The 12,933-nt window shown below is 40.0% G+C and overlaps 2 protein-coding genes across 4 annotated transcripts in view; both read right to left on the reverse strand.

Moving 5' to 3' along the window:
* Positions 1–3,357, reverse strand: part of mapk8b (mitogen-activated protein kinase 8b) — an 87,932-nt gene extending 84,575 nt beyond the window's left edge. For 2 of the 3 annotated variants that reach the window (XM_088284593.1, XM_088284594.1), the window contains exons 1-2: positions 3,323–3,357; positions 2,536–2,622 (exon numbers count right to left, since the gene is read on the reverse strand). The gene's annotated coding sequence lies outside the window, so the exon portion shown is untranslated. The remainder of the gene's footprint in view (positions 1–2,535; positions 2,623–3,322) is intronic. The other variant, XM_088284595.1, reaches the window with a different exon arrangement.
* A 1,238-nt stretch (positions 3,358–4,595) lies between these two features.
* Positions 4,596–12,613, reverse strand: ubtd1b (ubiquitin domain containing 1b). The gene is made up of 4 exons (XM_088285176.1): positions 11,934–12,613; positions 8,051–8,278; positions 7,815–7,972; positions 4,596–7,169 (listed from the first exon to the last, which is right to left on the reverse strand). The coding sequence occupies exons 1-4, from the start codon at positions 12,013–12,015 to the stop codon at positions 6,894–6,896; spliced, it is 744 nt and encodes a 247-aa protein (XP_088141302.1). The 5' UTR covers positions 12,016–12,613; the 3' UTR covers positions 4,596–6,893.
* Positions 12,614–12,933: the final 320 nt, after the last annotated feature.

The raw sequence follows: 12,933 nt of genomic DNA on the forward strand, positions 1-12,933 counted from the left end.
TATTGTGCTGCCAAATATAACAACAACTCCCCAGGTTGCTTTTAATTTGAACCAGACTATGCCCAATAAACAAGCTGAAGACTATTATTACCATGAAAAGGCCTTACCAGGAAGTGAGACAAACAGATATGTCTCACACATGCATTCACACGCACACAAGAAAGGTAAAATTTCAACCCCAAATAAACAAGCATATGATGCGGAGATTTCCCAACGAGTCAGTCTTACAACGGGTCGGACGAAATCGTGAGCTCATCCGGGTAATCCAAAACAGACAGACAAAGTTCCTTGGCCATTCAATTAGGAAAGGTGAAGTCGAGAACCTAAGTCTGAGCGGACGGATTCAAGGGAAAAAAGCACCAGGGGGTCAGCGGATCATCTTTAAGCTACCCCACAACAGTGCTCGTGAAACCTGGGACGCAGCCCGTCAACGCGTATTTTGATTTCCTCTATTCGAAACCTCATGGATTCTAAGGCCGAATCGGCTACGAAACTACAAGAGAGAGAGCGGAGATTTCACAAAAAAAATCTACTGTTTGGTTTTAGTATTTGTGAAATGCTACACCAACATAAAGTGGAAGTCAGACGCCTCTCAGGTCACACAATTCTAAATTTTAGCCAGAGTTTCGGGAAATGTATTCCTCCCCAAAAAAATAAACAAAAACAAAACCAAAACAAAAAAATTCAAGCAAACATCATGAGGGATTAGTATAGCAAGCATTTCTGTTTTGCTTCCGTTTTTCTTTTGTTTGTAGCCACAAAGTCACTAAAAAGTCGCAAAGTTGCCAACGCCGAGGAGTCGTTCACGTTGTTGCAACAAGCTAGCTCAGCCCACGCAGTTCGGATGAATAAAACAGAGACACGTAGGTTAGTATTTTCTTTGCCCTTAATAAATACATTCATCATTTACTGGAGTTCTCGTTATATATTAAATTCGGTATGATAATCCGAGTTATTTAAGTACGATCAATAAGCAAGCAAATAAAAATATGTCTATATTCATACGGCTTTAAACCAGTGTTTCCTCAAATTTACTGAGCCAAGGCTGTGCACAATTTTTGGCATGGGCGTTATGTGCGGCCGCACAGGGTGGCATCACCCCAGAAAAATAAATCTTTAAATAATGCTACGTGAAAATATCTATCTTGCAATGGCATGAAATGTCTGTTAAAATAAATGACATTTGGATGTTTTATGCGCAAGCAGCAGGACTTCAGGAAGCCATCCATGCATCTTTCCATCTTAGTGGTTCTATTAAGACGTCATCGTTTTGCTCCCCTCTCTCCTCACCAAAAAATGTGATGAATGTGAATTCTCCATCTGTCCACAGGGAATGTCTGATGCCGCAGGAAGCCAAGCAAACCTGACTGCGCAACCCGATAGCACATGAGGCAGTGACACAAACTGTCATTTTCCACTGTCGTGCGGCTTGGGCAGAGCTCTATGTAGGCCACTTTTACGAAGCAGTGTGAGTTTTTCAATCAAGAATGCGCCTCTCTACTGTCATAAGAGAATAATTTAAACGGCGTGAAAACAAAAGCTGCTAATGCTATCTGGCTGACTGACTAACTTCAGCCACAGTATTAAAATGACGGAAATATTAAAGGTTGATTTATCAAGATGGCAGAGAAAATGTCACAAAGCACAGACGAGAGGAAAACGTATTAGAGAAATACACCAACATCCATATGTGACAACATAAATATTGATTATATGATGAAAGGTAATAATAGCAGAACAGAAACTCTTTAATATCAATTGACTGAGCTTCTGCGCTACAATTTTTTTTGCGCATGTGCATACAGTTCAATTTTTTTTATAAGCCAACATATATGAAATGAGTGGCTTTCCAGAAACCGACAGGGAAAGGGGCTCGAGGGAATGTTTAACCTGCAATTTTTAGGTTCGGCTCCTCTTCCCCCGCCCCTTTCGCTAACCTTGGAGCCCCCGCAGCTTCACTTTTCCCCTCAACTGTGGGAAAGTGAGGTTTTCGACAAAGCTCATATCATTGTCTAAAACCCCGCGAGCCTCCAAAACATTCTCGTAAGTTGCAGTCTACTTAAAATTGCTTATTTTAAAAATACAAAAATGACAATATGTTCTTTGCATCCATTTTAGTCTAAATGTGGCATTTTGATTATTATTGTGCTTGTGGAATATGAATTAAGCAAAAAATCCATCTTTTATCCAAATCAGCGGGCGGCCATTTTGTTACTTGCTGTCAACTGAAAATGACATCACAGTTGCTCCCATGCGCAACTATGATGTCATTTTCAGTCGACAGCAATTAAAAACAGGTGAATTTTGCTGCTTAATTCATATTCTACAAACCATATTTAAACTAGTGTTGCCACAACACAATTTTTGTCTTAAATTTCCCTTTAATGAGACAAACAAATACCAAATAAAAATGAACAACCACTTTTATTGGACTTTTGATTATGTAATATCTCTCCAAGAACGGGGCAGGCCATACTTTGCCCACCTCTGTTCTATATGGTCATTACAATTATCAAAAAGACACTTTATGATTACCTTTTCGGTCCATGCTCAACCTTCCACTGGCAAGCCTGTCAGGCGATAGAGGGTGACCAGGTTCACCGTGGTGGTTACAGTTAAGCTCTGCAGGTGACACACACACAATCTCGCTTTAGTTGAGTGTTAGGTAAGTGGATAAGAGTGCAGTGAAAGTAGGAGACAGAGGATTAAGCCGCCATAACTAGACATTACAAACACTGCGGCTTTTGAGAGGATTTGACTGCTATCTATTCTGGTTACAGTCTTGGGCTATTCTGGTAGGAAACTACACAACAATCTGATGTATTAATAACCACAGGGAGCACACGTTATATCATAAACATCCTTGGTGTCTTACATAGGAGCACCACTTCCTGTTTGTTAATTAACGTAAAGTATACAGGCAGGAAGGTACATTTTGCACATCTTAATTGAGAATGTTTACTTTTGGGGAAGGTTGACTGTGAAGGAAAACAGAAGCAATTAAAGCTTTAGCAGGAAATTGTTACAGAAGTGGAATTGAAAGACTTTATTTAAAGCCTAAGCACAAGTGGCTGGATTGGAATTAGTGTGTTTATGATTCTTCTGACAAAAAAATGGAAAATAAAGTGTCTCAAAATGCCTGAAAACAATTCTTGTAAATTAAAATGATGGTTACCTAATTGTAGTGTATTTTATGGTCCACCAAAATTGAGTCAGTAAAGCACCTAGATAGTATAAACCCGGTTGCACAGTGTGCTGTTTTTTCTTAATACTGTATATATTTAATTCATATGTGAACCTAAAAACGGAAAACACTTCTTACCCAATGTTGCGTTTCGGGTTGAGTGAAATGCAAGGGGGAATAAACCCAGGTGTGCCAATCAAGCCAAATGTCAAAACACGCGCCTCGTTGCACGTGGCGCTTTGTTATTGGCTGATGGTATCGAACGTCACGTACGATGCACACATTTGGTGGACTACAACTCCCAGACAACTGTTCGACCTTCCCTTTTCCGGATAACGGAGGCGCATTATTACCAAAATACAGTTTAAAAAAGAACGAAAATGTAACCTCAAATGTACATTAGTTGCCTGTCAAAAAACGAGGGATTTTTGTTGCTACAATTATAGTTCAATTGAGTTTTTTAAACATAAAACACGTCAGTTAATTTTCGTTTTTAAAATCTAATTTTCCTTTTTATTTTTTGTCGTTCTCTTTATTTTTTTTTCTATTTTTGTTTTAGTAATTTCATTAACAATAATAACCTTAGTTTAGGGTCAAACTGAGGCTGTCGCTTTGAAAAGAGTGTAAAATGGGCTGAGACTTGCAGAGTGACCACAAACACGAAGCTCCCAGTGAAATTCCATGGTTCAATAGGGGCTTTTTTTTTCTACTTGCCTACTTGCACCACAACCCTCCACAGAGCCTCTAGTGACTGACTGCGTTTGCAGAGAGGCAGACAGAGGGAGGAGGAGGAAGTTGGTGGTGTACTGCTCTCAGATCTCGGGTTAGTGCTCCTTGAGTTTATTGTTTATTGTATAAGTGAGGAGCGCCATCATGTGGTAGATTGGAACACTTGCATTATGTTGCGGGGCAATTCTAGTACGTTCAGGAGGTCCTCGGTTTACGACAAATGGAAGGGTGTGCAGTTATGTATTTGAATTACGTAGATTTCCATTTTCTAAACGAAATAAAACCAATCGTGTAAGACCTGTTTTTCCCCAGTTTAATTCTTGGATCAGCATATTTATTTTTGGTCAAAATACATTTGGAAAAAAAAAATCTCCATGTTTTTCCTTCTATTGCCTTAAATAGTTTCATTCACACATTAGGAAGAGCTGGGTTTAAAATAAATAAATTAATAAATAAAACCTCAATGATCAACCATAATGCCAATGCATTGATGCTATGCAAAGCATAGATTGCACTGAAATTGTTTTTGAAATAGTATACTACTTTACAAATTTGACCTGCTTGTGCTGACATTACTAAATCAAATGTGACAAACATCCACCCTTGACTTACTTGATGATGCACTGACCTTATGACTAAAGAATAACAATGTGATCAAGGTTAAAAAAAAAGACATGACATCATTTTTAATAATTCTTATTTAATTTTTAAAAAGATGAGCTCCCGGATGAGAGCTCAGAGCAACAGCTTGGAATACAAAGTGTCAAAGGTAAACAAACAGTTGACACAGGCGTCTGCAGATTCATACATAGAAGGGTAGCGCCAGTTCCTTTTCGGATAAGGAAGTCGCGTACACAGCTGGTGCTCTATAAAATCCACTGTCATCTAGGCCTATGTCTAAATTGTATTTATTGCACATAGAGAAATTTGTTATTCAAGTTTGCATACAATGAATAAGACACCTACCCATAGCAAGAAGCTCTGGCAAACAAGCTGAAAGGAATTGAAGTCTACGGTGAGGTGTGGTTAAAATGTATTTCCATGATATTTAAAAAATGCAGTTGTAGGCAGTACTGTAAAGTAAAATAATTAAAAAAAAGGCAATCCAATGATGTTGCCCGTTTTAAGAGACAATATCGACATAACAGGAGAAATCAAGTACAACAACGACCAGCAACAAAATGTGTAAAGGCAAGTCACGAAACACAAGATGAGTCACTGCAGTGCACTGAATCTGATTTAAGTTCCAAGTGTCGTTGCACTTTTGCTACGGGAGCTTTTCCATCTTGAAAAATTCTCCTGATAGCTATTTAATAGCAATAAAGTTGTTCATTGCATTTTTTTTTTCTTTGCTCCAGCAAAGGGGACAGTGGGCCTTCCAGACAAAACTAATTCATAATGTGTGATTGGACAGTACGTAAGGGAGCAGACTATTATCAGCAAAAGGGAAGTCAATTTTTTTTTTCCCCACGAGTTTTTACTCTTACTTGATTTTATGCTTTTGAAAATCTCAGCCTGACAAGGACGAGTTAAGAGTCCATTTGAAATTTAACAGTGGACCACAGGTGAGCTACGGTAACACGCCTAATAAAAACTACTTTATCAAATTTGGGTGGCGACTAGCCTCAATCAAGTCCTTTTCACACTGCACTTAGTCATCCGCAGCACGGCGTCGATGTACCCATTCATTGTTCCATTTTCTGCTGCTGGTCTGTCTCCTGCTCCTCCTCCTTAAAATGAGCAAAGCCAGGATGAGCTGAGGTCTAATTCTCGTCTAAACCAGCAGCAAACGTCTGTGTTTACTTCCTGGTAGGCTGCTACGTCAGCACTTCGAAATATGAGCACACTGGCCACCAGGGCGCCGTTTACTTTTTGTGCTACCGCACTGGGCGAGGGCAGTGCGAAAAAGGGCGTTAGACTTCACCCGCAATTCTAATGAGACCACTTGATACAGAAAATGGATGGAATCCCCAATTTAAGACTGTAATAAACATATTTAAGACCTCGCCTCTATATATGACCAATTGAGTGGGCAATATGGGTCTAATATTATATAAAGACATTATAGTTTTCGGTATTATTAAGACTGACTAAGAAGCAAGAGTTGAGAACAATCAGGAAGCTTGTCCAATCCCATGAAAATTAATTTTAAAAAATTATAAAAAGAAGCCAACAATGAATCAAATCATTGATAACTAATTTTACCCACAGTCGAGTGCAGAAACTTCTTCAGTCCAAATGTTGCAACTCATATAAAAGACCGTGTCGTGGTCCAGGACAGGAAATAAGGGTCGCTTCTATTAGGCCGCAATGACAACTTGTTAGTGGACTGATATTTTAGGGTGGCGACCAAAACAGCTGGGGGAAAAAAAAAAAAAAAAAAAAAAAAGGCCCTTGGTACTGTCAGTAACCGACATTGCATCCTATTTGGATAGGAATTCTTAATTTCCTGAATATGCTACTGCAGTTCCTGAAGAAGATATGTAATAAAGTGAGGGTGATATATTGCTGCACACACACACACACACACACGCACACATACACACACGCGCACTCACATACATATAAAAACGCATCATTGTTAAAAAGGGCAGCCTAGCTTGGATTGAACTTAGTTTTTAAAAGCGCTAGACTAGCGATTCAACTATCCATGTAGACATGAACCCTTTTTGTTTCATTCCTGTAGAAGGCACACAAACTCCAACAAGAGTTCTCTTAAAATGTGCAAAAGAAAAAGCTCAATTAACATAATTTTCACAATATAAGAAAATATCGAAGAGATTGTTGTCCTGCTTTCTGCCTTCCCCTTGGAAAGAAGTCGGATCGCGGTGACGCGGAAACACCAACTCATGTTCTCCCCGTTGGCACCTGGCAAGCGTTAGTTCAGATAAAAGCGCAAAGGAGAGAGTCTTGGTGGCGTCGTCCATTTTGAAGAATAAAATGCTCCACACTGCTTTAGATCCTTCAACTCTGACCTCAGCTAGTCCGATTCAGGGGTGGTGATGGTGGTTATGGTTGTTGTCGTAGGTGACGTCTTGGGTTGAGCCTGAGGGTTGACAATGACCTGAATGACAAAGTCCTTCTGGATCTTGGTGTCTTGCAGTCGTGTCTTGTCCGTAAGGAGTTTGCCGGAGAAGAACCAGCGCTGGTGGGCGGCCTCGATGTCCTCCTGGGCGTGCAGCTGCTTCTTCAGCTGACCAATAGTGTCCGTCATGCTGGCGCTCAGGCGCAGGTCCTTACCTGTGGACAGGCGCACCTGCAGTAGACACACAATTTTAAGAATTACTTGTCAGTCTTATTTTGTTTTTCAGTAAGCCAAAGCGTCAATATCATTTAGTAGAAATAAATGACCAAAATCATGATTACCACTCTGGGACTGAGAATAAGACTAAGAATAAGAATAAGTGTTGTCTTTCTCCTTGCTTGTTAGTAGCAACTTAATCTGACAACTTTAAAACAAAATTCATAAATAATCTGACACGAGGTCTGGTTTGATTTCTTCTTCATTTGTTTTCAAAGTGTGGTAAAAACAGGAACCAATAAGCATTTTGAAGACTGAAATGCGAAAAAAAAAAAAATACTAGCAATAATAATAAACACGTTTTCAAATCCACTTTCACACCGCTGATCTAAGATGACTTTATTCCTGGTTTGTTTGAAGTTAATTAAGCCTGAAAATGGAACTTGCCCAATGATTGTGCCCACAGTGCGTATAATGCGCAGCTATGTCAACACATGCCGTCAGATGTCATACTAAACGAATGTTGTAATCTGGCACAATAAAGACAGAAGATGTTTTGGGAGGTGTGGCCCTTGCAGGGCAGGGAGCTACATGCAGACTTTACAGAGGTAAAAAGAAAACATGACAATGGAAGGAATTGAATACAAACGTTGTCTGTACCTTCAGCTGAAATTCTTTCTTAGGTGCTACGGGGAGCTGGGGGCTATCGCTGTGGTCGTCGTCGCTGCGCTCTGAAATGAGGTTGACGGGCGGAGCGAGACAGTAGACGGGCAGCTGATAGCGATTGCCCAGTTCGTCGTAACACTCCGTCAGAGCACCTGGAGAAAAAGGCGTTTGTAAAAACTAGATCAACTGGTTCTTTTCTGCAGCGTTGTGCATTTTGTGCTCCGGCTGACCATGTGGAAGGGTGATACTGGCCCCGTCTACGATGGCTTGGGCCAGCTCGTGGTCATTGCACTCCAGAGCCACTGCGGCAGCTTTCAGGGCATCCCAGATTTCCTTGCGGCCATCAAAAGCAGGCGCCGTGTCCCAAAATTCATCACGCTTGCTCCGCAGCTGGCCTTCGGTCATCGGATAGTCGCTCTTCCACTTTGGTCGATCTTTCTTTAGCGGCTCATTACGAGCTGTCAACAGAAAGGGGACCAAAGCATAAATAAAAGTGGCAGAGTGGAGGATGCGTGGTCAAAATAAAATGTGTCTAATAATGAAAAATCACAACAGCATAATTTATCTAAAAGACCATTTCTGTGCTTCTGCTATTGTTTGAGTTTGCAGCAGTTTAAATGAGCTCAGCATATATTTTTTTTATTTTTGAGGTGTGAACAATAGGGATAGTTACAGTTAGTTATTACTCATTTTTGTTTCCAGAAAAATACTGAGTCTGCAATTTGCATGAAGCATGTGTAGTTGTTAACTGTGGAACTTTACTTGTGTTTCCCTTGTCATTAAATATTTACCTTAAGCACTTACCTAATACGAGGTAGGGGAGACTGCTGGGCACATGCACATTTTTTGAGCACAATAGTTTGCATTCCCCTCTTCAAAAGAGGCGTGTCATCGCCACATTAGCGTCATCATCAAACTCACACAGTCAAAACTATCACCTGTCACGGCTTCATTACGAACAGGTTACCAGTTACAGAGATGGGAAGCAATGGAAAATGAAGAAGAAATCCAAGGTCGCCTTTCTTTCAAACTAATTATTTATCATGCAGGCGGCTTAGGGAGAAGGACATGGTGTCACGGTGTAAGATTAGTTCGTGAGGTTTCCGCGCAATCACTCACTGACACTTCTTCATCTATAATATATACATTGTGACGCAGGCTTCCATGAGAACACCCCCCCCCCCAAGAAATGGGCTATTTTTTTCCGCAACACAAAAAGAAAAACTATCAATGCTTACTGTAAATGAAAAATACGAAGCCTCTGATTGCTGTATTTCAGAATCTACTATTTTTTTTCAGATACTTTTGAGTACTGTTCTGCATAATAAAAAGGGTAGCATAAGCCAGCATTGATCAAATTCAACGTCTTGCCGTAATAAAAAGCCGTAAAATGACAAGTTGGTTTTGCCTCTTCAAATTAGCCGCATGGTGGGTCATTCAGTACTAACAGACATGATCTTATTTAGACATTATGACAGTTAAGAATACCTAGGATTTTTTTTTTTTTAATGGGAACTGTTTGAATGTGGAAAAGGTTATTTTCGATTATCATTATTACCTGTCTTTCTCTTTCTAGAACGTGACCATACACAATGTATACTTGAAGGAAGCTATGGGCTGCTTTCCTTAAAAGGCTGCTTATCTTATCAGTATAACACTTCGGCCTTCTGTGACTAGAGATTAAAAAAAAAAAAAAAAAAAAAAAAAAAAAAAAAAAAAAAAAACAGAAACTCATTCTCCAGCCCATTAAAGTAGTCGCCCCCCCACCCACATTTTTATCTGCTTGCTGTTAGGTGTTCATGCAGGATGTGAGGGCTGAAATAAATCCATGCAAGTTGTTTGAAAGAGTTGCAATACCCAGAATGCATCAAAGTGCCCATTTTTGTAAATTATTATTAATAATTCCTGGTTTGCTGTCGTAAATAAAAAAAAATTGCCAAAGTACTTGTACTTATGCACATTCATCCACCTATTTTTTTTAATTCATTAATTTTCATTCATTGTGAGATTTTGTTTCACACTGTAAACATATCGTGATGATCACTTCTTCTGTTATTCAGTCTGCCACCTGGTGGCGACTGTGTGGCGCAAGCCCGTAGAAATATAAATATTCTGCGAAAACAGAACAGAGTGACGATAGCACCGCCCTCGCAATATACATTGCACGAGTAACAACACTAAAGTGGCCGAGCTTGAAAATGGCTTCTGGAATGGAAAGGGTTTCGCTTAAACTGGAGCCGTCCCAGCTGACTTTGGGCGAGAGACCGGGTCCACCCTAGAATCGCCATAATAATGGTCGGATTTAAAAAAAAAAAAAAAAAGGTGCACCAATGATTTGCCTTTTCCTGACTAGACTGCACACATATAATTACAGAGCTCAGACAAAGGATCACAATTAGACTTGGAGCAAAAATGTGACAATGCAATGGCAATACTTGAAAGCAAAAACAAATTCATAAAAATGCAAGAAAGAAACACTAGGATAAAAATAATTGCTGATGCCAGTAGGTTAACATGGAGGGAGGGGGCATGTTGAGACTTGTTCATTTTGATTTGGGGCGTGCGCGTGTGTTTGTGTGTGTGGGGTGCATAGAGACAGTGGCTACAAGCCAGGCTGAGTTTTGAGGTCACTTCACAAAGCAAAGCACCCTATTCATATGACATTGACACCATTGTGATTTCAAGTGAAAGCAATTATCTACGGACAAAACTTGTTATTATTTTTAAAGAGACACGCAAGAGCACAAATGACAGGCTCTTGAGCTTTCTAAACAGTCTCGAGAACAGGGGTTCCCACCCTCAGTCATGGACTCGTGTTTCTATTTATATTGGGTCTCTCGGTTTAACAGTAAAGGGCAAAATGGCTTTTTGATACAAGGTTGCTGCTAAACATTGACCTGCTGCATCATTTGTTCAAGCAAAGCATGCGTCAATGTCGTGCAACACGTGATGTTTAGATTAGAGAGTTCTAGTCCCAGGGAGGAACCAAATTTCTAATTTGAATCTTCAGCTGAAAACGTTTGGGAAGGCCTATTTGAGAAGATGAGCTTTGTTGTGCTAAATTCTAAGAATAACAGTCCGTGAAAGAAGATCAGCCAAATGTATTTGTGTTTGTTAAACGGCAAAAGGCCACAACAACATTCATCAATGTGGTCTTCATAGCCTCTCATTGTCAAGTAATCAAAAGGAATTTTTACGCTCCAAACTGAGCCAAATTTCTCTTTAATTGTTTTCTGGGTCAGAACCGACGCAGCCGTTCAGAAAGCACGGCTTGTTGTGTGTGCTGCTGCAGTTTAGTCTGGTTGCTAATATAATATTTACTCTTGTTAAGTGCTGCTGCTGCCATCCAAATTCCATGTAGGAATGAAGATCAAAACATAGCAGTAGGCCAGTGTTTATCTTCGGAAGAATGTTCACTTCTGAAAAGATAATAGACATAACAAACCCCGCCTCCAATAATAATAATGACTGCATCATGAGCATTCTTACTGATATGTGCAAAGTTTCAGAATCAACAAATCTACAAAGACACAAATAATTTCAACTCAAATAATCGTTACTTGCCGGCTATAATGATAAAATAACTTTATTAATTTGATTTTTTATTAATATTTTAACCCAAGCTGTAGCAACGTGTGCATACAACAACACTCCTGGGCACATATTCTTAATCCTCTGTGAAAAACACATAATATTGCATCTTAGTTAATTTGTTAGTCAGTTTTATCATCAAGTGGATGTGCAGTATGTCTGAATGTACTATGCTGACTCTTACCACACCGAAATAAGATTCAGGGACTGTTCTGGACTATTCTATTGTTATGACTGTACATTTTTTCATTTCTTCTGGGGATGCTTTTGGTGGCACATAAAACTAATCTGTGGAAAAATAAAATTGTCAATTTGTAAACGATGCATTTTCTCTGTTGTAAATGAGCGTAGAAATTGATGAGGGTCAATGGGTGACCGCAGTTGAGAATGACAATCACCTTGCAGACATTTGAAAAGCTCCCAGAACCTCAATGACCCAGTAATTCGATGCAAAAAAAAAACCGTGTGCATCACTACATATTTCATTAAGAAAGTGTGGTGCTCTTGACATGGTGTTCTTACCTCCTCGACCACCGTTCCTGGAGGAACCTCTGCTCTGTGTATCATCCCATCGTTCCCAGTATCTCCCCACACATCCTCCCATGGTGAGAGGGGATGCACTCTTGCTTCCAAGCGTCCCACTAACTCAGCAGGGGCCCCATTACAAACTGTATCCCAGCAGGGAGGATGGGCAGCGGTTTTGGGAGTTGCAAGCCAAGGGTTCAGCTCACTGCGTGTTACCTGGATCACTTCTGTTCCAACACGATTTAAGAGCGTCACAACTCGTGGGCCACAAGATTCAAAGACTTTGATAGTTCACCGAGCAACTCCGTTTTCTTTCAAAACGTCCGGCCAGAGAACAAGGACATATCACAGAGTATCTTTCTTTCTTACTGTCCCGCGTTGTGATGTTGACAAATCGTCCAACGACTTTTCTCGCTCCAAGCTAATCACGTTAGCCACTTAGCTTCCGCGTCAGGAAAACATTAACTTCGAGCACGAGTGGTATTTTCTTCAACAAATGTTATTTCTCCCACATTGGAGACGGTCAGTAGCTACTTCCCCCGACAGTTGTTCTCTATTAATATACTCCAATGTAGTCTGTTGTTAATTCGCTGTTTAAATCATTAAATATCATTCCACTTCCAGCAAATGGTTACTACTGACGGAGGCGCTCGACTCCACTGAACTTTTTTTTTTGCGCCTGCGCAGTCGCTTACGTGATGGTGCGTTCACGTGAATTTCGATAAAAGGTAAGTGTTGAATAAACAGCTGATATCGAATGATAAAGTGAGTAAAATTATCACCTATATGCGGAACACATAATTATATTTTTTATAATCAATTTTATTGTCAATTAGAAGGATGAATTCAAGTGACACTCATCTCAAGGTGAACGTCTAAATTTTATCACGCTGGGCGTCACTAAAAAAGAAAGATTATGTCGTTTTCAGCCAATGTAGGATTCACGACCCGAGGAATTAGATTCAAACGTCAAAAATTGTTAGTCGTACACCTTGTG

The sequence above is a fragment of the Idiotropiscis lumnitzeri genome, chromosome 20, assembly GCF_059441095.1.
Source record: "Idiotropiscis lumnitzeri isolate Australia: NSW breed Sydney's pygmy pipehorse chromosome 20, RoL_Ilum_1.0, whole genome shotgun sequence".
Taxonomy (NCBI): domain Eukaryota; kingdom Metazoa; phylum Chordata; class Actinopteri; order Syngnathiformes; family Syngnathidae; genus Idiotropiscis; species Idiotropiscis lumnitzeri.